Source organism: Eschrichtius robustus, chromosome 16, assembly GCF_028021215.1.
Source record: "Eschrichtius robustus isolate mEscRob2 chromosome 16, mEscRob2.pri, whole genome shotgun sequence".
NCBI lineage: Eukaryota > Metazoa > Chordata > Mammalia > Artiodactyla > Eschrichtiidae > Eschrichtius > Eschrichtius robustus.
In genome coordinates, this window is record NC_090839.1 from 70409826 (window position 1) to 70437677 (window position 27852).

The 27852-nt window shown below is 44.0% G+C and overlaps 1 protein-coding gene across 1 annotated transcript; it reads left to right on the plus strand.

The window, feature by feature from the left end:
- The first annotated feature begins 8228 nt into the window (after window positions 1-8228).
- On the plus strand, window positions 8229-26558 carry LOC137750646 (acyl-coenzyme A synthetase ACSM2A, mitochondrial-like). The gene is given in 8 exon segments (XM_068525074.1): window positions 8229-8356; window positions 8697-8829; window positions 10233-10417; window positions 13246-13373; window positions 13495-13538; window positions 13541-13593; window positions 14647-14766; window positions 25567-26558. Coding segments are annotated over 6 exon segments (459 nt in total). The 5' UTR covers window positions 8229-8356; window positions 8697-8829; window positions 10233-10408; the 3' UTR covers window positions 25672-26558.
- Window positions 26559-27852: the final 1294 nt, after the last annotated feature.

Below are 27852 nucleotides of genomic sequence, written 5' to 3' on the forward strand. Positions count from 1 at the left end.
GACAGGTCACCAGAGTATCGGGGCGCTTGTGATCTCACTGCCATTGGAAGTGTAACCACTTGGCCCTTTTGATAAAGCTATTTGGTAATCATAGCCGGGGCCATAGAAACTGGTCATACCTTTTAATTCAGAAACTCCATCTTTGGGAATCACTACAAAAGAAAGTATTCAAAAGATGTTTCCTGTAGCATTGTTTAAAACAGTGGGAAAAAAATGGGAAAAAAAATTAATGCCTAACTAATAGGGCAATGATTAACTAAATTGTGGTAGGTTAGCTCAATAACATATTATGTGGTCATTAAAAATATATGTTGGGGAAAACTTGAGCTAAATTAATTTTAAATCAGAATAAAAATAATATATGTATAGTGGAGAACCACAACTTGGAAATGTAAAGGAAAATCTACAGATGGAAAAAAGGCTGAAGGGAGATACACTAAAATGTTAATAGTAATTTTCCTGAGTATTGAAAATAATGGATGGTAGATTTTTCCTTTCCTCTACATTTCTCTATTTTCCAAATTTTCTCAGTAAGTATATTTAACTCTTTTAATGAAAAAATTACTTTAAAGAAATAATCACCCAATACCATACTCTGCCTCATGTCTTGTCCTTCCTCCACATACCAACACATCAACTCCAAATGCTAGTGTGTTATGTCTCACCCAGGAAAGATACAGGGACCTGAAGCCATGTCTCAGAAGCCCAGAAACAGAGAGGGGTGACTCTGGGCAGCTGAGACCAGCCGTGCAGAAAAGAAGCAGATGGAAACTGAACCTACTGCTGCTTATCCGACTCTTAGCACTTCCGTTCACTCATCGACCAATATTTATTGAGTGCCTACTCTGTTCCGGGCTCGGGGAACACAGTGATAAGCAAAGCCAACAGTCCTTTCCTGTATTAGTCTGCTCAGGCTGCCATAACAAAGTACCACAGACGGGGCAGCTTTAATGAAAGAGACTTATTCCCTCAGTTCTTGAGACTGTAAATCCCAGATCAAGGCGTTGGCGGTGTTGGTTTCATTCTGAGGCCTCTCTCTTTGGTTTGTAGATGGCTATCTTCTCCTGGGTCTTCACATAGCCCCTTCTCTGTGCATGTCTGTGTCCTAATCTCCTCTTCTTATAAGAACACCAGTCATATTAGATTAGGTCCCACCCTTATGACCTCATTTTAACTTAATCATCTCTCTAGGCCCCGTCTGTGAATGTAGCTACATTCAGAGGTACTGGGGTTTAGGACCTCAACATATAAATTTTGACGGGACATAATTTGGCCCATGACCATACCCTTGAGGAGTTTACAGTCTAATGGGGAGGTTGATATTATTCATCAAAGGATAAGGCAAATAAGGCACAACTGTGACAAATGTCATGAAGCAAAGAGTACAGTTAAAACACAGATGAGGGGACTGACTGAGACTGAGGGGGACTCGGGGTATCAGAAGAGACTTCCATAAGGAAGTCCCCAGTAAGCTGGTATCAAAGGAAAAGTGGAAGTAAACTAAGTAAGGAAAGTGGGGATGAGCTTTCTGAACAAAGGATACAGCATGTGCAAAGGGCTTGGGGCGGGAAAGACAGGTTTTGTGTTTCTAAAAACAGCTCACAGCACAATTCTAAATTTTTTAACTCTCAACTGTCCTGTTGGACAGGTACCGATAACACCCTCGTTTTATAGATATGCTGACTGAAATAAAAATGCACGTGAAAGCTGTGAGTTCCAGTTTTTTGTTTGTTTGTTTTTTGTTTTTTGAAATTAATTAATTAATTTATTTATTTTTGGCTGCATTGGGTCTTCATTGCTGCGCGCATGGGCTTTCTCTAGTTGCTGCGAGCGGGGGCTACTCTTCGTTGCAGTGCACTGGCTTCTCACTGTGGTGGCTTCTCTTGTTGTGGAGCACCGGCTCTAGGCACATGGGCTTCAGTAGTTGTGGCGCATGGGCTCAGTAGTTGTGGCTCGCGGGCTTAGTTGCTCCGCGACATGTGGGATCTTCCCAGATCAGGGCTCGAACCCGTGTCCCCTTCATTGGCAGACGGATTCTTAACCAGTGTGCCCCCAGGGAAGCCCCTGAGTTCCAGTTTTATTTGGGAACTTACTGAGGCTATAGCTGAGGGGACAGTCTCTCAGATTGCTCAGAGGAACTGCTCAGAAGAGGTTGGGGAGGCCAGTATGTGTGTGATTTTGGCGAAGGGGTGTGTGCACGCCAGCGCATATCTCGACAGAAGATTGCTGCTAGTCACGAGGAACAGATATCCCAGTTAATGATTTTAGTGCTTTTCTAAGTATGGGAAGATGCAAGGATCTGGGTTCATAAGAATTTCTCCCGAAATATATCTAATTATCTAAAGGCCTGTTGGCTGTTAATGCCTCTTCCTGATCTTCGCTCTGAATTCCTTTCAGTGTGTACTATAGGTCAGCAACTGCAGTGGCTAATGACTTGATTCTTGTAGAACTGGATGGTGGGCAACATGCTTTATTTTACAGATAGAACAGAGAGGTTAAGCAATTTGCTGAAGTTCACACAGCCAGTATCTCACGGAGACAGAATTAAAAGCCAGGTGGTCCAGCTCCACCATCCACACGTGCATCACTTTTCATGACCTATTCAGGATGGCGCGGTTTAGGAATTTTGTTTTTCTCCTGTGAGCGCAAGGGAGCCACTGAAGGTTTATGGCAGAGAAATGTACCTCCTAAAATTTCACTAGTCCTTAAAAAGAAAAAAAAAAAACTTGTCAAAGTGATTTACTCGTTCTTTATGTGTTTTGTCTTTATGGCATTCCTAGACTGGGCAAATTCCCTTTACTACAAAGGTGGAAATTCAGAGGACTTTGGTGATTTGCCCAATACCTAACAGGAGGGGGCACCAGAGGCAAGGAAAACATGCAGGTCCAGCTCAACATCACCAGTGCTCTTGAGCCAAGGCTGTCTTGTGTTGGGTGCCACTGGAGTTCCTAATGAGTCTCCAAAATGTCAGTTCCCCGAAAGCCAGGGGCTTGGATGGAAATGACACCTGGGGAAGTGGCACCTACCATCTCTGTCATTGTGGTTACACTGCTTTCTTCTCTAAGCCTCAGTTTCCTTGCCTGCAGGGCTGATGTTCTCTGGACTCCCTCCCTGCCCTGGGCTGAACCAGCCTGTTTTCCAGCTATAATCAGAGCTCTCCACCAAGGGGCCTTTTTTCAGACTTCAATCAGAACGAGGCACAGATAACAAGGAAGTGGGGGGGAGGCCCAGTTTCCCTCCCCTTAGGACTCCCCTCCACACCCTGCAACACACCGGACTCCCCAGCCAACTCTGCCACGGTCACCTCAGCCCAGTTCTGCTCCAAAAAGTCAAAAGCAAAGCTCTCAGCTGCATTACCATAGGGAGCCCCCAGCACACCCAGACCCAGAAGTCACTGGTAGTGAGAGCAATGACAAGTGCTGTCACTTTATTGGCAATTTATTCCACACTGTGCTTTGTGCTACAAGCTCTGCTAAAATACTCACCTCAACCTTTACTCACTCCCATTCTACCATCAGGACTGTAGCTGTAGCCACACACCATCTGTGCCGGAAATCAGCTCACCTTTCAAAGAAAATATCTAAACCCTAAGCAATATAATATGCATTGGAAGAGGACTCTGTAGTTCAGTTAATTTTTTTCTAATGCGCATCAAAATAATCATGAACATGAAAACTGCACATCTAAAATCACCTTGCAAAGCCCACTTTAGGGAAAACTGATCCGATCTAATTCTAGTTATTATAAGAAGAAAGTATTATAAGAAGTAAGAAAGAAGAAAAGTATTATAATCTCCTAAGAAGAAAGTATTATAATCTCCTAAGGAGAAAGTATTATAATCTCCTAAGGAGAAAGTACTATAATCTCCTAAGGAGAAAGTATTATAATCTCCTAAGAAGAAAGTATTATAATCTCCTAAGGAGAAAGTATTATAATCTCCTAAGAAGAAAGTATTATAATCTCCATTTAACAGATAAAGAGAAGGCCAGTGGGGACTTGCATAGCAGCTCCTCCCTGGGTCTCCACCCTTTTTTCTGTCAGGAGCTAGAGACCCTACCAAGACCCGTTCCAACCTTTCCAGTGGGAAAACAAGATTTCTAAATTCTTGTTAAACAACAAAATTCAACCAGGTACATTTGAAGATCTCATTGGCTTTATTCAATGATTTATGAACAGGGCAGCATCTCATCTAGCAACCTGGAGGGTTCTCCCAGGGTTGCACAAAATAGAAGGTTTTTAAGGAAGAAGGGTGGGGCAAGGGAGCTATTAGCAAAAGAAAAGAAAGGATTATTTTTAGGCCAGGGCATCTTCTTTGGGTGGAGAAGGAAAGGCAAGGGCAATGGTTTTATCATGCAGATGCCTCTTCTTCCTTTGGAGGGTAGAGGGGGCCCAGGGGATTACCTCATTGGTGCTACTAAGAAAATTCCAAACTGGTTGGTTAAGATTACATTTCTGGTGAAGGCTGAAACTGCAATTTGGTCAGGTATTAAATCTAAGTTTGGTATCATGGCCTTAACACAAGTGATACCATTTGGGGCCTGTGGTTTTTCTCTTTAACAGTCTGCCCTGTTGGACTCTGCCCCTGTCCTTTTCCTACTGAACTTCCCATTGTTCTTCAACTTTGCATCTTCCTGGCCTGAGGGCTCAACTTAGCCGCTCACGTGGCTCAACTTTTAAAGTCATTTCTTTTGCAAAGCTCCCCTGGATCCCCATGTTAGGAACTTTTTGGAGATCCCAGGATACCCTACCTAACCCGACGGTGGCAGAAATGATGGAGACGTTGAGTGGGCTGGGCTTGATGGGCTACTGTCAGAAAATACCTCTATTTTTTACTCCTGTCACTAATATTCAGTGCCACTATGTCTTCTCTCTCTTCCTCACCCAAAGGACTGTATATCCTCAGGCAGATTCCTTATCTTTTTATTCCTTCTCAAGCCTCATTTTCAGGTATTAAAATGTTTAGTCCAAACTAAATCAAAACTTAAATCCAGCTTAGAGTTGCTCCTCTTCCCCAGCCCTGCCTTACCCAAGGCATGTGTTGTGTTTTTTCTACACTTTTTTCTACACGTCAGTCTGTGTTTTTCTTCATAGCCCTTATTTACTAATCCAGATATTTACTGAGCGCCGACACGGTGCTAGATACTTTACAGAGTTCTTGAACTAAATCAATGAACAAAACACAGCAAAGAGCTCTGTCTTCATGTAGCTTAGATTCTAAAGGAAAGAGACAGATAAAAAAATAATGTGTAAGTAAATTCTATAATATGATAGAAAGCAATGAGTATTAAGGAAAAAATAGTACAGCGTAAATGTGGGGAGGGAGAACCAGTGGATGGAAATTTGAAGTAGGTGGTCAAGGTAACAGAGAAGGTGACAAAAATCTTTGGCAAAGATTTGAAGGAGGAAGGGGGTTATCCATAGATACCAGAGAAAAGTAGTCTGAGAAGAAACAGCAAATGCAAAGGTCCTGAGGCAGAACGTGCCTTCAAGGAACAGGAGGTCAATGGGGCTCTTTCGCAGTGAGAGGTAAATGGACAGAACATAAAGCCAGAGGATGGGAGTGTGTATGAAGACCATGTGGGGCCTTGGATGGTGTGGTAAACACTTTGACATTTCTTTTGCATGAAATTGGGATTCACTGGTAGGTGCTGAGTAGAGGTGTGACCTATCTGACCTCTGACCTATCCTTAACAGTATCTAAAATGAACTTAACAATTTTACATGTTATTAGCTGTCTCACCTCCGCACTGGGAGGGAGCTGTGTTGGTTACCTCTGTGTCCATCTGAGAGCAGCAGTCAATAAATATTTGTTGACTAATTGACAGGGACAGATATTTCCAGGGAAGACAGTGTTCCATGGCTTATTATGGGGAACTTGGCTCCAGAACATCTAAACCAAATTATCGGGTGGGTCCTTTTGCCTCCATTTCTGGGAGGACGAATGACTTTTTCTTAGGTTCCCTTCCATTCGTGGGACCCTAACTACTGTTCCCAGATCAGGACCATCATTCTTCAAATCTGCTGCATCCACATGATCTGCAGGAAGGTTAATGACCCCAGGCCCCCTGCCCAGGCTGCTGTGTGAATTTAAGTCCAAAGACTCCCCTTCAAATCTCTCCCATTGTGATTTACTAAGTGCTTACTATGTGCTATGCATTTGGTTTATTTTTTAACTATTAAAACTTTTAAGTAAATAAAAATTCAAATTTGAATAAGTTTAAAAAAAAAAAAAAGGACACTTTGACCTGTTTCAAAGTCAAACTAGCTCCCCTCTCCAGAAGCAGCTGAAGTTAGCAATTTCTGATACTAGAAGTGTTGTAAACATGTTCATGTGCTGGATGCTTGATGTGCATTATCAAGTTCAATCCTCACACGTCTAAGAGGTATTTTAGAATTATCCCCCATTTTCAGATGAGAAGACTGAGGCTTGAGGTGTGGCAAGGGTAACATAACTTCTTCAAGAGCACACAATTCAGTAATAGAGGAGGCCAAATTCAAATCTAGACAAACTTCAGGCCCCCGATACTTAACCATGAATCCTACTGAATAGTCATGAATGAAGAGATTGCCAACCACTGGAGCTGAAGAACCAGAGGGTATTTGTACACAGAAGAGGGGGTGACTGGTACAGAAGAAAGCACAAATCCAATCTCAGGTAGAGAGGCATTTAAGGCACTCAGAGCAGCAGTGAGGAGGAATGGATGGGACAAGGTGAAATCCCTCCTCAACCCACGGAAGTAAATGAGGCAGAGGTGAGAGGCCTTGATGTCTCTGATAGACACCCAAGACGGAGTGGGGAGCCTTTAAAAGGAGAGAAGGCAACAGGAGAAATAGCTGACCATTTCAGGACTCCTGGTAGACCCAGAGAGAGCCTGAGATTCTCAGGAGACTCCAAGAACTGACAATGAGGTAATTCTTATGTCTTGCCACCAAATCCCTTCAGAAAGCCTCATCTCCCTTTCCAAGCATTTTCAACTATTTCTTAAACAGAGCCTTAGCAGGGACAGCAACTCAGGTGTCTTATTCTTCAAGATCTAGGTCTCCACTCTAGGTATTCTCCTACTCTTTGTGGCAAATAGGTCAAAATAAAGGCAGTGACTGGAAAGAAGGGAAGGACTTGTACAGCTGTCCTCATGGTCTTGGTTCTCTGAAGCCTCTCTGTCAGTAGGTAGTGAGAGGGCACAGAGCAGTGACAGCAAGAGGGATTTAGGGCAGACATTGGGGAGAACTTCCTGGAAGAGAATTGAGTCTCATGACTGTGTGATTTTGAGACATTCAGAAATACCTTTTGCAGGGGTATTTAAGAAAGGATGGATACCTTTAGGACTGGAGGGGCTAGGTGGTGAAATTCTATGAATTTCTCCAGAAAGGGTCCGGAATTCTTCCCAGGACACAGCTGCTGCTCTACATAAACAGGTTTTTCAAGCGTATTATTTCTAGGGTTGCCCAGAGAAAAGCCAATTGCTTCGGGTATCCTCTCCAGATATACCTCTTCTCTTCTCTCGCCAGACCCTGGACCCTGGCTTCTAGGATCTTTAAGCCCTTCTGGCTTCCCTAGATGTCCCCTAATGTGGGTCTCTGTCACTCGTGCCCTCAGCAGTTAGTCACTGCCAGGTAACCGGCACCCTCGTCTTGCCCTTGGCTTGTGAGCCTCCAACAGAGACATCTGTTTTTAGGGAGCCCCCATTCCTGCCTGTCATGGGGCTCTTTTAGCAGATGTATGGCTGGTGGCCAGCACATCGAAGGAATAACTCTCTAAGGCTGGGCACGGGGTGCAGGGGAGCAGGAGGGGAAGCACTGTGGCATCAGGGGTCCTTTCCCCATCTGCGAGGATACAGGAGCCAAGGTGGCCTGAGATACTTTTCCTCTGGTGGGTGTTCCTGGAACACAGCGTGTCTCAGCAGCTTAGAGCCCTCTGATTTCCAGCTCTAACCTTGGCGCCTGAGGATCCACTGTAAGTCAGCAACCTGGGCATGGGCCACCCTTCCGGAGGCTAGGATTCCAGGCCTGGGCCTGAGACTGATGTTCTGTGTGGCCTTAAGCAAGTTACTGTTCCACTCTGAGTTTTTATATTATCCACTCAATGATCTGGAAAGGGTTTTGTTTTTCTGACCCTGTGACTCAAAAAGAGCTGCGTAAGAGGTAACATTCCCTGAGATGGCCAAGGGGGCAGGCGGGGTGGGATGCTTCACCGAGGGGGAGAAGATCAGGTGCTCAGCTCTGGGCAAAGCATGTTTGACATCTGAGGGGAGAGGTCAAGCTGGTTAGGGTGCAGGAGAGAGATCCAGGCTGGAGACACACGTACGGTCATCGGCAAGGCAGCGGGGGTTCAAGCTACGATACTGGATGAGATCATGTACGGAGTGAGTGTGAATAAAGGAAATGAGGAGGAATCATTAAAAGAGACTGAGAGTAAGAGGGAAATCAGGAGGAGGAAAGGGCTAAAGGAAGTGAGAGGACAGGATGTACATCAAGCCAATGTGAGCTCTGCTTCTCCCTTCCTGGTCGGAGCATGAACCTGCTGTCAGTCTTGTACATAAATCTCCTTTTGGCCCCCTGGGTTGGAAGAACAGTTCCTGCTGGCCCCAAGGCTGTAGGGCTGTGCAATCCATAAACACAGCTAGGAAGACTGACGTTACCCCAAGTTAGGCTTGGGGATTGTCCACAGTTAATGATTAGCTGTGCCTTCTTTGAAGGTTGCAGGGATCCTGGAGTTATCTGCTTGATTAGCTGTGCCCTCCTCCAAGGCTGCAGGGGTTCTGGCACTGTCTTCTCAGGAGGGAGTAGACCAAGAGATCTCCAGAGAGACCTCCTGAAAAGACTTGGCAGGTGAGCACATTGTTAGGAATGGGCAGAGGGAGTCATGCCTCACGATGGCACTAACCAATCTTTAGAAGTCAGGGCTAGCAAGGAGAGTGACAGTCCACAGGGAAAGGAAGTCTGCCGTCTCCAGGGGCCGAGACAGGTCTTCCAGGTCTTAGTGAGGAGGCAGCAATGGGCAAAGGAAAAAGGAGTGTTTAGCACAGCAAAAGGGAGGGACTGGGGTGGCTGGGAGAAGAGCGGTCAAAGTGGGATGGGAGTTGGGTGGTGGTCAGGGAAGGAAGCCTCTCAGAGGAGGTGAGGCCAGAAGAATGAGAAAGAGCCAGCCACAGAGGAGAGAGAGATCAGCAGGTAGAAAGGCAATAAATATTCCTGCGTAGGAGCTGCTAAGGAAATCTTCATTCCTTATCCTTTTAGAAAATAGGAGAGGAATCCCAAGTGTCAGAGACCTTAAGCATGCTGACTGCTGCTGCCCAAACGACAGGGAATGGGAATCTGGCCAGTTGGTGGGACTCCTGGCTGGATTCCTTGAGTCAAAGGTCATTAGACTTAAATTCTGCAACTCCCATCAGGGCGCACATGTTGGAACTCAGAGACCAGTAGCCTTTGAACTACTTTCCCTGGAACCAATGCAGAGATAGAAATGATAATCACAACAGTTATAATTTCTAAAGTGATACTGTATGTTAGGTCCTGTGTGCTAAATGCATAGTATTCTCAGTGGAAGGAAATAGATGCTACTTGTATTAGTCAACGTTTGCTATAATGACAAGCATCCTGAACGTCTCAGGTGCTCATAACCACACATATTTTTCCCATGAGTCTGGGGATTACCTGTGGCTGTGCTGGGCTCAGCTCTGCTCCACGTGTGTTCTGGAACCCAGGCTGGAGGTAGGCCCATCTGGGGGACATGCTACTCTCGTGGCAGAGGGCAGAAATGCAAGAGTCTCTGACCAACCACACAATCACACACACTCATATCTCACTGACCAAAGCATCTCCTAAGGACAAGCCAAAGTCAATGAGAGGCACAAATACACTCTTCTTCAGAATGCACTGGGCAAGTCATGTGAAAATGAATGAGGACATACTTATAATTCTACCACAGGGAGTTGTTGGTAACAACAATTCAGTCTACCACACCACTGTGTTTGAAGCACAAAAGGATTTATTACATGGAATTGGATGTTCACAAAACTGTCAGAGGTGTTAGAGAAATAGGATTTAGAGCAGGTGTTGTGCTTTTGGAGAATGGCACATCAGAAGGCGACTGAGATGGGTGCTGACTGCCAATTCACTCAAAACCACAACAAACTAATTTCTGGAAGAACCCTGTAAAGTTGAGATGAATCTCCTGAAGCAACTGATGACTGTACAGAAAGACTCACCTCTGTTTTTTCTTTCCTTCACAGGTTTGAACGTGCATTGGCTACAGAAAATCCAGGGGCTTTGCATCCTATCGGGGACTCAGATATCCAGTCGCACTGCCCACATTCATACCAGGCAACTGGCATCGCTGCCATGGGGCCACCAGGAAATTCCTGCCAAATTTAACTTTGCTAGTGATGTGATAAATCACTGGGCTGGCATGGAGAAGGTAATGGGGCAGAGAAGAGGCACAGAGTTGGAAAATTTGGCTGAGTTCACTAATTCATCCATTCATTCAATAAATATGTATTGAGCAATTATTATGTGTCAGGCACTGTGCTGTGAACGAGATGTTTATCTTCTGTAGAGGCAGCATATGGTAGAAGCAAGAGAAGGTGGGCTTGGCAGAAAGAAGGGCCCAGGAGGCTAGTGGAGCAATCTGAGAATCCCCCCCAGGCAGCTGATACACAGTTGGCCTGCAAATACTGCACATGCTCCGTTGTCACCTCCCACGGTGAAACAAGGACTAGTGGGTTGGGGTCATAGAGGCGGTAGATTTGGGTTTAATAAAAGAAAATCAGCATTCTCTTATTAAACCAGCACCAGCCAAAGACTGAGTCAGTCTCCTCAGAAAGCTATGTGTCCTTGTCATTAGGGGTATGCAAGTAGGATGACTGCTAGGCAGGGATTGTCAAAAAGACTCCAACCTGAGACATCAGAGAAAGAGAGTGATGTGGGAATTCCTAAACCAGGAATGTGGTGAGGAAGCCATGCTCAGCCCCCTTTGTCTCCTAGTGGGATAGTGGACTCTGAGAGGGGTGAGGGGAGTCCCAGAGTTACCTACCTACCAAGAGGCATTGGTAAGAAATAAGGACAAGGGGTGTTCAGCATCTGAGAATGGGCACTTTGCCTAGCGAAAAGACTGACTATTCACCCTGCCTTTCTTAGCCTCTCATTAAGATTCCATTTGAAGAATTATCTTTCTCCAGTAACACTTTTCTGCCCCCAAGAGCTGTTTTATGACAGAAAGCTTATTGCCCCTGAACTATATATAGCAACATTCTCCCAAGGGCAGCCCTTCCCCCTCCCTAAAGTACCATCCCCCTGCTCTATGCCATTGACCTCCTTTAGAGCCATGCAAGATGCTTCACGCTGAGATTTCACCATAAGCTGGAAGCAGTCCTATCTTCAGATCTTGGAATATTAAAAATAGGTGATCTTTGAATCCAACTGCCTCACTATATGGGTGAGGATGGTAAAGTCAGAGATTGCAAGACTCATTCAAGTCCACTACAGTGAATAATGGGCAGGGAAGACCTCAAACACATACCTTCTGACACCAAGATGATCAAATAATAAAGTAAATAATAAATCCAATAGTAATAGTTGCTGCCATTTATTGCAAGTGTACCACATGGCAAGCACTCTCCTAAAGCAGTTCACATACATTAAACTCATTTAATCCTTCCAATTACCCCATGAAGTCCTTGGAGCCAAATTACTTGAGTTTGGGCTTTCCTGGTGGCGCAGTGGTTGAGAATCTGCCTGCCAATGCAGGGGACACGGGTTCGAGCCCTGGTCTGGGAGGATCCCACATGCTGCGGAGCAACTAGGCCCGTGAGCCACAATTACTGAGCCTGCGCGTCTGGAGCCTGTGCTCTGCAACAAGAGAGGCCGCGATAGTGAGAGGCCCGTGCACTGCGATGAAGAGTGGCCCCCACTTGCCGCAATTAGAGAAAGCCCTCGCATAGAAACGAAGACCCAACACAGCCATAAATAAAATAAATTAAATTAAATTAAATTAAATTAAATTAAATTAAATTAAATTTAATTTAATTTAAAAAAAAAAGAATTGCAAATTACTTGAGTTTAAAACCCTGTTCCACTAATTATTGTGTGATCTTAAGCAAGTTATTGATCTCTCATGCCTCAGTTTCCTCACCTGTAAAATGTGTATTATAATATCTCATAACATTATCATGGATATCTAAAGGCATTAATATTTGTGAAACACTTAGAACAGTGGTACATAAGTGTGTAAAATGAAAGAATTGTAGACTGAAAATATCATTCCCATTATACAGATGAGGAAAACTGAGCCTCAGAGATGAAGGCACAGCTACACTGTGCACTTCTCCAAGCATTTCCTGTCCATTGCCCCACTCTATTCTCACATGCCAGTGAAGTAGTTAAGGCATAGGATTCTCCCCATTCAACAAAAGAGGAGGCATCCTCAGAGGAGTTAACAGATTGACCCAAAGCCACAGAGTTAATGCCAGCAGGGGCTGCATAGTTGTCAGGAGAAAAAGTCAGGCTGGAGGTCAAGAGACTTGGCTTCTGGTCTCAGCTCTGCCATCTGTAATGGCTGTGTGACCTTGGACTTACCTCTTGATCTTTCAGATCTTCAATACCCCTATCTATCTTCCAAATGAAGGAGCTAGGCTACGAATTCCCTATGCCACCTTTTAACCCAGTGACCAAACATTCAATCTGGAGCTCACACCCCTACCCTTGAACAAGATATAAAGTTGCTCTATCAAGAGGTAAATCTCAATCCTTCTCACTGCTCATAAACAAGTGCCTCAGCTGAACAGAGGGGTTCAGCCATTATAGAAATATGCACCTTGACTCAGGCCCTGGGGGCTTGCTGGTGTATCTCTAGAACTTTCAAATCTAACAATCTAGACCCAAGAAAAATGTCTAATAAATCTTGGTGCCCTTGAGTGTTGTCGTGGAGCGGAGCAGGGGTTAGGCTGATGATTGAAGGGAAGGTAGAATCAGTTGGGGAAAAGGCCCTAGAGCATGGGTGAATTAATTCATCAATATTATCCATCAGACTGGACCCAGGGGGGTAGGTGAGAGACCCTGGGTGAAATAAAATAAAAGGGGAAGTTCCAGTTCCATCTGGGGGCTGAAGTTGGTGAGTTCAGGGCAGTCCCACCAAGTGTAGTAGTTCAAGTTGTAAAATGAACAGTCTGCACATCTGGTCATGGCAGCCCTGGGGCAGAGAATTTAGGCTTTGTAGGTATAATGACTCTGTCTTTCTGTGGTCACCAGGACAATCTTGAGAACACAGAAGCCAACATTAAAGGGGATTTTTGGCTGCTGGGAGACTGGGGAATCAAAGATCAAGATGGATATTTCCAATTCATGGGATGGGCAGATGATATCGTTAACTCCAATGGGTAAGCTTGGTTTCTGGGCTGGAAAGGGTAATCTGGTCCTTTATTCTGTCTGATTCTAGACTTTTGGGCTGAGCTAGAGGTTGAGAGTCCAGTTTTCTCTGAAGGACAGGTTCTTCTACAGGTACTGGATTGGGCCCTCAGAAGTGGAGAATGCACTGATGGAGCACCTGCTGTGGCTGAGACAGCTGTAGTAAGAAGCCCGGAGCCCATCCGAGGAGAGGTGATGGGGAAGCTGTAGCCTGGGGGTGTGCAGATGGTAGTTAAGGGTATGGACTCTGGGGCTGGACAGTCTGCGTCCAAATCTTAGCCCTGCTGCTTACTAGCTGTGTGTCCTTGGGCAAGCAAGCTACTTAGCCTCTCTGCCTCAGTTTAACCATATGTAAGATGAAATGTTTTTGTGAGGATTAAATGTGTTAATATTTGTAAAGTGCTTGAAGCAAAGCCTGGCATGTAGCAAGCACCATATAAAGTCTACTGTTTGGGGGCTTCAGGGATTCTATCCTGTTGTTTGGCATTTGAATCAGAATCTGACCTGACCAGAACAGAGGAGGAATTTGAGCCAAGAGACAGAGCCTTCGAGACGTGGGGTTTATAGTGAAAGTAGGGGAAGAAGAAAGACCCTTATAATGCCAAGGTTAGAGAAATAGGCCCAGATAAAATCTAAAGGAGCTTGGTGTATGTGAAGGAAAAGGTTAAGGTGGAGAGATGTGGGTCGATGTCCAGGTATATTTCTGCAGGGTGAAAATTGATAATATCATACCTCTGGCACGCGTGGGAAATATCATAGGCTCCACTAGGCAAATGGGGTCCAACCCTGGGTGCCAAGAACTGAGTTAAACCATGCTATATATGATTTCTTTTTATTTCCCATTAATTAAGTATGACAATTGGATCTCTATTTTATAGGTGAGCAAACTAGTTTGGAGAGGTTAAACAAATCATTTATGTTTATTGTCCCCAGTCTATTTTCTTCTCTTCTCATATAACCATTTCCACCCCCCCATCATTCTCTACTGTCCCTGGGATATGAGGTGATCCTGGTCTCAATCTACAGTCCTACCTGCTCAACCAGTAAACAACTTGAGAGAGAGTTGGAACTTTGGCCACGCTTGTCCGCAGTTCCTCCCTTTCCCTTGCCCCAGATATCTGGAGGAGCCAGTGAGGGGATATAAAGGTGGTGGCTGTGATGGTAGTCTTGGCACCGATTTCCCATTATCCCAGGAGACAGCGATGCACTCTGATCATTCTCTCTTGGCCCTCATCCTTGCTGTAGGTAGTCAAGGCATTTGTGGCCCTGGCTCCACAGTTTCTGTCCCATGACCCGGACGAGCTCACCAAGGAGCTGCAGCAGCATGTGAAGTCAGTGACAGCCCCATGCAAGTACCCAAGGAAGGTAAGGTCTCTGCATCTCTGGATTCCCATGCTCCCCCTTACTTAGGGAAGGAAAGATGGTTCTCCTCTTGTATTTCTATTTTTCAGGCTGAGGACAAAGACTTTAAAGTTCTGCCTGATTATGACCAGGAAAGTCCAAAAAGACAATCCAGTAACTGTCTAGATGCCTGAAAATTGGCCTTTAATTCACTCTGAATTGAAAGTCATATTCTCCCATGGGAACAAGTTCTAGCCAATACCTGGCCTATATTCCCACTCTTGGTATTGAGGTCTTGCTATATTATTCAGGATTCTCTCAGTTGCATGTGACAGAAATTCAACGTGAAGTGTATTGCTCACACAACTGAAAAGTCCAAGGTTGGGGAAGCTTTCTTGTGGCTGATACCAGTCATTCAAATGATGTCATCAGGGATGTCTTTTTCATCTCTTGACTCTCCTTCTTTCTGTATTGGCTTCATTTCTTAAAATGCTATCCCTTTGAGATAGCCCCCAGCAGATCCAAACAGTTTCATCAGCTTAGATAATCCTGGTAGAAAAAAAAGCATCTTTTCCCTCAAAGGCACCAGCAAAACTCTTCAACTTGATTCTCATTGGACCACTTTAGGTCAGGCGCCCATGATTAAACCAATCCTGGTGACCAGGTGAATGGGCACTCTGATTGGCCAGTTCTGAGTCATGTGATCAACCCTGGAGAGAGTGCAGGAAAGATGGGAGAGAGAGCTGCCCTACACCCATGACATGAACTGAGTGAGGAAGGGGTGGCTCCCCACAGTAAAAAGGAACTGCTCTTACTGGAAAAGGTAAATAGCATAGAATACACTCTACCTGTATTCAGCTGTTTTTACTCTGGGGCAGGGAACTAAGGCATGGAGGTTGATGCAGAAGGGGAATCCCAGTTTTTGGAGGTGGGTACAAAATAGAACCTTGCTCCAGGGAAAGAAAAAATTATTTTTTTTATTTATTTATTTTTTATTTGTTTGTTTGTTTGTTTGTTCATGGCTGTGTTGGGTCTTCGTTTCTGCGCGAGGGCTTTCTCCAGTTGCGGCGAGCGGGGGCCTCTCACTGTCGCGGCCTCTCCCGTTGTGGAGCACAGGCTCCAGACGCGCAGGCTCAGTAGTTGTGGCTCACGGGCTTAGCTGCTCCGCGGCATGCGGGATCTTCCCAGACCAGGGCTCGAACCCGCGTCCCCTGCATTGGCAGGCGGATTCTCAACCACTGCGCCACCAGGGAAGCCCAGAAAAAATTATTTTTGTGTCTGGGGTAGAAAGTGAGAGCAACCACGTTACGCCTAACACCCCTCAGATTCTTATGTAACCCAGATTCTCACTGATGCTTTGTCAGCACAGGCTAATTATCATAGGTGGGTTTTCTGAGAAGCGAACTCTGGGAAGGAAATTAACATGCAAAGGTTTATTAGGGAGTGCTCTGAGATCAACACCTGGGGAAGGAAATAGAAGGGAAGGGAGAGAAAGGTGTTTACCCAAAACAAATAGACTGTTAGTTATTCCTCCATCAAAAATGGGTTTATTTGAGATCAGCAAAGGATTGCAATTCGGGGTCTGCAACCATGGCAAGCCATATGCAAGTTCACCTGCAACAGGGAGAGGAGAACTCTTTTGAAGAGGAGAAAAGGAAGTTGGCAGGGCTATAGTAAACAAAGTATCCAGGGGAGGAGCTGAGAGTTCAAAGTATAGTGTCCTTTCATTGGCTGAGTTGTGGAAGTCTCTCATTGGCTGAGCTCAATGGCAAGAAGAGGAAGTCCTTTTTCTTCCCATTGGGCTCTGCTCTTGTCATAGGGCATGAGAGCTTCCCCTTCTGGTCTTCCAGCTCTATTTCAGTTGAGGTTTTTTTTTATTAAGTCCATATGTTACCAAGATCATAGATATTGAGGATCGTTTGAAATGTTATGTCATCATCAAAGGTTTGGTGAACAATCTTCCACCAGGCCTGGTCCAGTTATCTTGGGAAAGTTTTCTCATCAGATGTCATTTGATTCAATTCCAGGAAATCTTTACTTTCAGGCCCTCAGATGGGCACATCCAGTCAGGGTTTGGTGCTTTCTTTAGTTGTGTCCCATGAATCCAAGAGTCTAGTTACTGGAGTTTGGCAGCACGGGGTCAGTTGGCAGTACCTGATAAGAGCCTTTCCAGTGAGGTTGAAGAGAATCTTTTTCTGGATGTGTCTTTTTCAGTAGACAAAATCTCCAGGTTGCAGGGTGTGATGCTCAACATCTTCATTTCCTCAGTTCACTGTGAAATGATTGCTCTACCAAAAAGTGGTTATTTTTAATAGAAGCACTTAGGTCTTTGCAATGTTGGAGTAGTTCTCCTTTTAGTAGTTGTCGGTCAAAAGAGGCAAGTGCATTTGGTGGCCTGTGACTATCTCAAAGGGTGAGAGCTTGTGAGTTCCAAAAGGAGTGGATTTAAAGATTTAGAAGGACCAACAGCAATGATTTTGGCCAAGGTATTCGGAAGGCCTCTACAAATTTTGCCAACTGATTCTTAATAATGCTGTTAGTGTGTTTGAGTAAACCAGAAGTTTGAGGGTGGTAAGCACAGTGAAAGTGTTGCAAAACTGGCCAAAGAGTGCAGACTTGTTCAAGTACCTGGCCAGTAAAATGGGTTCTTCAATCACTGTGACGTTCCGGAGGTGTTCCCCAGGTGGGATAATCTTTTCCTATTGTATCAGCCACAGAAAAGGCAGCAGCCTGTCTGCAAGAAAAGGCTTCAGTAGAGTGTGAAATATACAGCCCACGATGAAAATATACTTATATCCATTAGATGGATTCAGTTGTATGAAATCCATTTGCCAGACCTCAAATGAAACATTAGGCAGTTTAAAATGTCCAGGAGCAACATGAACAGGCTTTCCTGGGTTGTACTTCAGACAAGAGGGACAAGTGAGGTAGGCCTTTTTTTTTTTCTTCAGCCTTGTTAATGTTTCCCCATCAGTACTGATTAATGAAAGCTACTGTTTTGTTAGTAGACCAATGGTTTAATACATGTACGGTGGTGAGGAGTAGGAATTTTAGAGTCTCTGGTAGGACTGGGTTATTATTTGGTCCAAACCAGAGCTTTCTCTTTTTATCAAACCAACAATTCTTGAAATTTCAATCTTGATTTCCTTTTATGAGGCCAATTATTTGGTCTCTGTAGCCAGTTTTTCTAAATTATCATTTGGGGAAATATCCCTTTGGACCATGACAGAGGTTTGGCTGCTGTTGGTCCCTTTAAGGGCAACATTTCCTGCAGAAATATCAGCAAAGTGATTTCCTCTTGCTTCCAGAGAGTCAAGTTTAGAATGCCCCCAGAATCTTAATAATAGCTAAAGCAACAGGCAAAAGTATTGCATTCAATCATTCCTGAACATAGGGGCCATTTTAAATTTTATTTCTGGTGGAAGTAAGGAAGCCACATTACTTCCACAATATTCCAAAATCATGAGCTATAGAGTAGCATATCTACTATCAGTATAAATATTGACAGTTTTGTCCTTGGCTAAAGTACAAGCTCTTGTAAGAGCATATAATTCAGCCTGTGATCAGAGGTAGCCATAGGTAAAGATGCTGCTTCAACAACATCAAAAGGGGTTGTAATAGCGTACCCAGCACAATGTTTGCCATCGCCACCTTTTAAATAAAAACCACCAGTGAACCATGAGAAGTCAACATTACCCAGTAGAGTTTCCTGTAGATCACCATGAAGAGTCAGGAGGTGGTTCACCAGTGTTAAGCAGTCATGAAGGACATCCCTGGTGATGGAGGGGAGAAGACTAGCTGGATTAAAGCCACTACAGTGTAAAAGAGTTATGAGAGGAGCAGTTAACAAAAGGACTTCATAGGAGGTGAGGTGGCCGACTGAGAAATGTTGGGTATGATGGAAATTCAGGAGAGCTTCTACTGCATGAGGTACAAAAATGGTTAAAGGGAATCTCACAATGATTTTCGTGGTGGCCTTAATCAAAAGGGCAGTGGCCATAACAGCACTAAGGCAAGGGGGTTATCCCCATGCCACAGGGTCCAGTTGCTGGCTATAATACCCTATAGGTTGATGATGGTCTCCGTGTTTTTGAGTGAGTACCTCAAGGGCATTCCCTTCCTTTTCATATACAAAAGGGAAAAAGGGACTCTGATAATTGGATTGCCCAAGGGCAGATGAGCTCATCAAATGCTCCTCTAAGGCTTCGAAGGCTATGCCATCTTGTTCTTTCCATAAAATTGGGCCAGGTTTGTTATTCTTTAGTAAAACATACAGAGATTTGGTCATAAGAGAGGAATTTGGAATCCAATTTCAGCAATAGCTAACTAGCCTGAGAAAACCTCACGGTTGGCACTTAGCTTTAGGTTTTGGGAAACTTAGGACACTATGAAGTCTATCTGGATCTAAGTGTAGCCTTTGCTCTGATATCAGATTCCTAAGTATCAAACACAAATCTGGGTGGACTGCAAATTTCACCTGGCAACCTTAAGTCCCTTTAAGGCTAAAAGGTTTAGCAAGTGGATGCTGTCTTCCTCTGAAGAGCCTGGAGAAGGCGAGCAAAGAAGCAAACCATCCACATATTGCAGCAAAGGAGAACCTCTAGGGAACTTGATATCATCCAGATCAGCCTTCAGGATTTGTGACAAACTCTCAATAAAACCCTGAGGCATTACTGTCCAGGTAAATTGTTTTTCTTCCTAGGTAAGGCAAAAGGTGTTGGCTAGTTCATCAACTAGAATACTAAAGAATCAACTGCATAAATAGTAAAGAATTTGCTTCCAGTGGGAATGGATATTAGTAGTAATGAGGGTTAGGAACAGCAGGGTATTGAGGGATAACAATGTTGTTTATTGTTCGGAGGTCCTGGACAGATCTCTGCCCTCAGCCTTCAGGTTTTCTCACTGGTAAAATAGAAGTTTTAGAATAGAAGTATACAAGGGCTAATACAAGGGATAATGAGGCCTTGAGCCTTGTAATCTTCTATTATGGACTTTTTATGCCTTGAAGAGCTTCTTTACTTTTGGATATTGATTAATTCCGGGAAGAGGTTTTGAGGGGTCTATTTGAATCTTGATGGGAGATGCCCTGTGCACTTTGCCAATATCAGGTGGAGATTTTGCTCGTCAGGAGGTTGGTAGCCAATCCAATAGGGACAGATGATCAGTGTTTCCAGAATCAGCTCTAGTACCATCAGAGACAGAGCAAATAAAGGATATCAAAGGATCATTTAATCCACACGGTTGGCTGCTTTGATGACTACGGTCAAATTCTAGAATTATTTTCCCCCTTTTTTGAGAAAGAAATTCTGACATGATACTTTTCTAAGAAGTACCAGCCTAATAAATGGGTAGGGGCAGAGGAACTAAGTAGGAAAGGGTATGTATCTCTCAAAGGGCCTAAACGAAAGGGAATGGGTTCAGAGACAGGAATCTCTTGAGGTTCATTAGAGATCCCCACTATCTGATCTGTTTTAGTACTCCAAGACAGGGGTTGCTTTATAGTAGTGCAGCTGAGCACTGAGAGCGTGGCTCCTGTGGAAGTAATTCATCCCAAATCTGCAGAAATGTTTCTCCAAGCTGATTAAGAGGGAGGAATGGGAAGAGCCCTGAGCCTCATCATGGAGAATTGAGAGAATGTTGGAGGGCTGAAGGTGCCCGAAGCACTTAAATTTGTAACACTCTCTTTTACGATATTCTGGATCTTTGCGATAATAGCACAAACTAGGTGTTTTTTTGTTTGTTGGTTTTGGTTTTGGTTTTTCGTTTTGTTTTTTGGGTTTTTGTTTTTGTTTTTGTTTTGTTTTGTTTTTTGGTTTACGGGCCTTCATTTGCTGTAGTTGAAGATTAAGAATTTTAGCAGTCTGTCTCCTTTTAGGTGACAGAGTGTGAGACAGCTGGTTTGCCAGATTAACTAAATCGGGAGCGGACATAGTTTCCCATTCCATCCTGGTCCTTTTTAATGGAGTGAAATGTCCTGGTTCAAACCACTAATAAACACAGAGCTAAAAGCTACCCCAAGTGGAATCAACATCTGCAGAAAGACCAGAATATTCTTTTTAAATGATCTGAAGTTGATTGTAATGGTCACGAACAGATTTATCAGATTTTGGTGTGCAAGCCTGAATTTTGTTCCAATCAACAGGCTTCGGGAAAGCCCTAGGAATTGCCCGATCAGGCCTAATCACATAATAGGTTAGCAGATCATATAATGAGTTGGCAGGCTGGTCTCCTGGTTGTAATTCTAGAGACCTTTCAGGATTTTCCCAATTAACAGTTTTCATCCACTACTGAGCCTGGCCTTCACCGACAAGCTGATATAAACTGGAGAAACTAGGTTAAATTTGAGTGACTATATTAAATTTCTCAACAAATCTGTGAGGATCTTTGGTTGCTTTGGGAAAATCTTTGACTATGGCTCGCAGTTCAGGTTTAGTTCAGGGAATATAAGAAATTAAGGGTTTAGCTTCTGGATTCTCAGAAGGCCTGATTTTAAAAGGACAGATACTGATCGAGTCAGAGGGAAAGGGAGTGGGGAGAGTTTCAGAGAAAAAGGGAAGTTTGGTGAGAGAATTAGTAAGTGGGAACTGAGGATATAGAGGAGGTGTAGGTGACATAGAAGGGAAGGAGGAAGATAGCACTGGAGGTGGGGCCTGAGCAGGAGGGACTGAGGTAGAGCCACAAAATTGCACCAGAGACAGAGCTTGAGACAAAGAAGCCAAGGAAGAAGAGCCGGTGGCTTCAAAGGCCATTTTATCTTTCTTTCTTTGTTTGCCTCAGTTAATTTTAAAATCTTATTTTGCAGAGAGGCAATGTGAGGCTCCTGATAACATTTGGATGTCTTAAAACACTAATTGAAATAGGTGTTCCATTCAGTTTTGGAAATTTTAGAGCTACAGTTGTTCAATTTGATTTTAAGAGAGGTAAGTTTGGGGTTTTCATAAGTTCCCCGTAATGACCATTGATGTTCTAAATTGTCTTTAGTTAAGTCAGTCCATGTAGTTAGAAATGAGCATGAGTGAGGACTGTGGTTTTCAAACATAAAATAGACCAGAGTCCCTGGTGGGGTTCGGTCAAAATATTTAGATAACTGGGAATTCTATTTCCCAGAGGTTTTTCTCTAGAATAAAAGAATAATTTTCAAACAGCCTGAACAACTCAAACAACCTAAATTGCCTGCAGGCCTACTGCCAGCCAGTTCTGAGGGAATAGTTTGGTCCCAGAGGAGCTAGGCCAAAAGCAGCTCAGTGCAGTTCCAATAGGACAACCGCTATTTCAAAAGGAATTGGGTCAAAGGCTGAATCAGCACAATTCCAGTTAAATAACCCCTGTTCCCAAAGGAATAGGCTGAAGGCTAGTCAGTTCCAGGAGAAACAGCCCCTGTTCCAAAGAGAATCAGGCCAAAGGTTAGCGCAGTTCAGCTGGGACAGCCTGATTTTAATATCAGGCCAAAGTCTCAAATAAGTATCAATACTTGCATACAGAACAAGGCCTTAAGGAGAAAGGATGAAACCTTTAAATAGACCCTGAATAAAACCCGGATTTTGTCCACAAACTATAGTTTGCCAACACAAAGAGGGTAGAAGTGCAAACCCAGGAGAAAACTTACCCCCAAACTCCAGGGCAGAATGTGGAGATGCACTGTCACGTCGTCTCAGTGAGGGCTTCAGCCAACCCCATGAGGAATTCTGAAGCTAGGACAACCTTTCAGGGTTTCCTGGGGGAAGGCAAGGAGGAGGGTCTTTATGCTCACGTAGGTCCGGCATGGATGCAAGCTGCCCTGGGAAGGGGTGTAGCCCTGGGAGAGATAGCCCTTCTTGGCTGCTGCACTCCCCAAAGGGGTTTGGCAGTGGAAGAGTAAGTCTTTCATTTCTGCAGGGGGATCTGAGTCACACGTCAACGAATCCACCACGCAGACTTTCAGCCTCAAACTGATAGTGAGGCATTACAGCACAGTCTCTGAAATCAGACTGTTACATTCAAAATTCACCTCCATCGCTTACTTTCTCAACAGTTGCTCTGTGCCTCAATTTCCTTATCTGTAAATTGGGCTAATGGTGTTACTCCTTCACAGGTTGTTAGGAAGATGAGTTAATATTTGTAAGGCATAAGGCACTTAGAAGAGCGACCAGCACATAATAAACATTTCGTAAGTATTTTAAAAGGAGACTAGAAATCCAATCGTATTATGAATTTTGAATTGTAACTGAACATCTTGGAGTATCGAGTGGAGTGGTCCTATCACACGGTATAACACTATATTATTCAATAGGTGTGTCTCCTTTTACGAGTCTTTCCTCTAGAATGCCCTCAGCAGCAGGTCATTTCCACTTCCTCCCTCCTTCCAGTGACTACATCCTTCTGCTTCCTTCTTCATGATATGCAGAGTAGCTTTCTTCTTACCATTAAACCTGGATCTCCCCTGTGGCTTCCTTCTACCTTCTGCCTACACTACAGGGGCCAAACAGTAAATATTTTAGGTCATACTGTCTTTATTGCAACTCTGCCCTTACAGTGTGAAAGCAGCCAGAGACAACTGTCAATGAATGGGTCTGGCTGTGTTTAAATAAAACTTCATTTACAAAAACAGAGGGAGGGCTAGATTTTGCCCACAGACTATAGTTTGCCAACTCCTGATCTACTCCATTGTGATTTTAACACACTCCTTCCTCAACAAAGTCAGTCTTACTTTATGGAAGATTCCCATATCAGCTGCTAAGAAGATCGTTTTTCTATATCAGTATCCTTATTGTTATTGTTTGTGTTAAACGCAAGACCATCTACTCCTAGACAAAAGCCCTGGCAAGCTGATCCATACAATGGGAAGCCTCAATGAATTGTCTTCATCATCCGTATCTTAGGATTCAGGAATATTTGAAATGGATGGGTCCTTGTTATCAAACATTCCTTTTCACCAGTAAGAAAAGTGAAATTGGAGAGATTATATAGTTTTTCCAAGGACACACCAATAGGAAATGACTGAGATGGAATTCAAAACCAGGTTTTCTAACTCTTAGATGTCTATTCTCTCTAGTCTAGATTAATAACCACACCTAATATTTTTGAGTGTTTACCCTGTTGGAGAGGAAAAAATTTTCCTCTACCCTTCTAGGTTCTTCTGGCTGGTCTAAGTATTAAATCACTATGAGACAGATAAACAGGAGAAATCAAACAAAAGTTTAATCGTGTATGCATGGGAGAGACCCAGGAAAACTGAGTAACTTGCCAAAATGGCCAAAGCCCTCACCTTAAATACCATCTTCAGCTGAAGGCAAAAGAGGATGTTGGGGGTAGTGGTTTGGGACCTCAAAAGGGAGTAAGGCAGTTCACATGGAGATGGAAAAGCAAATGTTTGGTAAATAGCAAAAAATGTTTGCTGAGCTGTACAGAGACCATGGGTCACAGGGTGGGCACTGATGTCTAGGCCCTGCTGAGTCCTCCCCAGCACACCTAGCCCATATTCTTTGCAGATATCTCTGGTGAACAGACTCTTTATCTAAATTCTTTTAAACAGTTAAGGGGTAAGTAACAAGAAAAACATCCTGAGTCTTCTGTTTCTTAAAAATAATCAGCCTAAATTAATCCTCATGCCTAAGAGACACATTTTGGGCTGGCAAATTTTGTTCCCCTACAACCCCATGCCAAGAACTTAGTCTGTGAAATTGCACTTTTTATCACAAAAACTCAACGAAGTTGTTATCCTCCAGTCTACTCAGTGGGAAAACTGAGTCTCGGAAAAACTAAGTGACCTGACCAAAGCCAGGTAAGTGGTAAAGGAAAGGCTGGAGCCCAGAGAATCTGAGGTGAAAACTCAGCTGGCTGTCTACTATGTCATGTTGCGTTCACCATGCTCTTTCTTCCCTGTCCTAGAGCAGCGGTCCCCAACATTTTGGCACCAGGGACCGGTTTCGCGGAAGACAGTTTTTCCACGGACCAGGGTGGTGGTGGGGAGATGGGGAGATGGTTTCGGGATGATTCAAGCGCATTACATTTGTTGTGCACTTTATTTCTATTATTATTACATTGTGATATATAATGAAATAATTATACAACTTACCGTAATGCAGAATCAGTGGGAGCCCTGAGCTTGTTTTCCTGTAACTAGATGGTCCCATCTGGGGGTGATGGGAGACAGGGACACCCAAAATGTGTTGCTGATGTCCAGTCTACTCCATGATCTCGTTTTGGCTGCTGTCACTGCAGAAAACCCTGCTTCACAAAGATAGGATGCTGGAAATGGAAGCAGGCTTTTCAGTGCTTTTGTGGCAATCCCAGGATATTCCGCCTTGACTTTAATCCAGAACGTATGGAGATTTCAAGTTGTCTCAAACATACTTTTAAGGCCACCGTCACTTGCGATCTCAAGCAGTTGATCCTCTTCTTGCACGGACAAAGTCGATTATTCACAAATGGGTCACGGATCCATTCCTTCCCAGTTTGGGTGTCTTTTGCGGTGGGGAAGTAATGCTCAAACTCTTTTGAAAGCTGTGATAGGTGATCATGTACCAGCTGGGAGAAAGAAGGCCCTGGCTCAGTCTCTTTCAAAATCTCTGCTAATGTTGGAAACATGTCAAAAATCCCAGTGTTCACTCGTTGCCCCCATAATTCCAGTTTGGCTTTGAATGCAGCTGCCTTATCTGCCAACTTGACCACAATTGTCATTGTCCCCTGAAGTGACAGATTAAGTTCGTTGAGCAGGCTCTGTCCTCACTCACCTGGAGCCTTCAGCCTCAAGAGTTTCCTCTCACCCTATAGCAGTTCCTCTGAGAAATCCAACCCCATTGGGGTCATGAACAGCCCACTTTGGACTGATTTTGTCCTCAACAGATGGAGTTTGTCTTGGATCTGCCCAAGATTTTCACGGGGAAAATCCAGCAGGCGAAGCTTCGAGTCAAGGAGTGGGAGAGGTCTGGGCAGATCGGGGCCCAGTGATACTTGCAAGGAGTTTTACTTTGGGTCCTGCCCTTCTTCCCCTTTTATTTCCCTTTGCATCATTTGCCTTCCTCTGGGGGATATGAGATTCTTTATGATAAGATGTGATCTGATTTCTATCTTTCCTTGATTATTAGTTCAAAATCATGCCATGTTAGGAGCTGAAAACAGAAAAGGAGGGGAGGAATGAGAGAGAGAGAGGAAAGGAGAGGAGAACAGAGAAAAAGGAAAAAATGAGAGAAAAATTAAAACAGCAATAGAAAGAAACTGAGAAATAAAAAAAGGAAAGAGGGATGGTGAGATGGAAGCAGGGAGGAAAGGTGGAAATAATTAGAGGGAAGAAGAGAAATAGAAGGAGGAGAAAGGAAGAAATGAAGGAAGGAAGAAAGGTAGGAAGGGGAAAAAAGAAAAGAAAGAACTCAATAAAATAGTAAGAGAAACTGATAAAGGAAAATGATGGAAGACAGGAAGAATAGGAGAAAGGGAGGAAGGAAGGAAACTTATAATTACTCCCACAAGTAGACAGATAGTGACAAAATCATGCAAAAAACTGGATATTAGGAAGGAAACAAAATGCTATGACACCCCATCACACTCCTAGGACAAAACCTCCACACAGAGAGGTTTGTGGGTGTGGTTGGGAAATTAGAATCATCCACAAGTCACTTCAAATTTGGGGGCAATCATGACCAGAGGAGGGGAATCACCATTTACTGAGCATTTGCCAAATGCAAGACACTGTCCATGCAAGGCATTTCATAAATATTATCATGTCTTATCTCTATGTGGCATCTACAGACTTCAGATAATAGCTGTGAGAACAGTGTAGGCACCTCAAAAAGGTGTCCTTTCCTCCGTGGCTTATGTCTTTTTTTTTTGGTATCTACTCTTCCTAGAATCAATAATAAAATCATTTTAAAATCAAGACCCTAAGGATTATCTTTGGGGAAAACAAAGAAGGGGAGAGTGATGTTGTTGAATAACAAACCACAGAGTAAGTTCCTGGGACCTCTGGATCCCAAAGCCAGGGATCCAGCAAAGGGAGAGCGGTAAGGACTATGAGGGTGTCACCTACAACCCAGAGATAGACGGTGAATCTTCCTAGCAGATTAAAGTGAGCTGAAGAAGAAAGAAAAGGGTCTCTGAGGGTCTATGACTCTTCTTCTTAAGAATACTTAGTAATAATAACAACAGTACTAATAATATCAATCACTTATAAAGTACTTGCTATGTGTCAGGCCCTATGGCAAGATACATATATATTAATCCCACTTAATGTTCAGTCACCTTTCAATTCAGGTACTAGTATTTTTTTCTTCCCATTTTACAGAGGAGGAAACTAAGATTTGGAGAGATTTAGTCATATTCCCCAAAGTCACACACCTGGTAAATGACAACATCAGGTTCAAACACAGGCCTATATGCTTACAATGTCTATGCACCCCTTCATGTTGCTTGCCTTCTTCTCTGACCCTTCTCTGACCCTTCTCTGACACTCTGACAAAGTCTCTCTCTTAAAGTAATCTTTTAAAATATTCTCTACAAGGTGGCAGTGTAGGAAGGTCCTGAGCTCATCTCCTTCCAGGGACACGACAAATACATGCCTACATATATAACAATTCCTCTTGAAGAATACTTCAGGACTGATTGAATAGCTACTGCACATAGGAGGACCACATAGAAATAGGTAGGAGAGATAGAGACATGTTATCCATGAGAATCCCACCCCCATCACAGCAATCTGCAGTAGGAAGCAATATTGCTGAAGGGCCTGAGTGCAAACTTACCCACCCTGGGACACAGTGAAAAAACAGTTTAAAGGACACCTAGACTATACAGGAAGGAAACCCATTTGCTAACTCTAGAGCTTATGCCAAAAGGACAGGGAACTGCTGGAGCCCTCTCCAGGGTTGGAGGTGCTGGTGAGCCCTATTGTTTTAGTATTCCTGGGACTCCCTGTGACCCATGCCTGCTCCAGCTCCAGCCACTTGCCAAGGCAGCCTTGACCCGGGGACTGCACCTAGCCAGGGCCTGCTCCAGCCCCAGCCACCCCACCAAGGTGGCCTTCGGTTTAGCACTTCCCAGAGACTTCCCTGGCCCAGGTCCATTATAACTCCAGCTGGCCTGCCAAAGGTGCCAGGTGCAAGCAATCTATACAAGGGAGGCTCCCACACAAGGCCA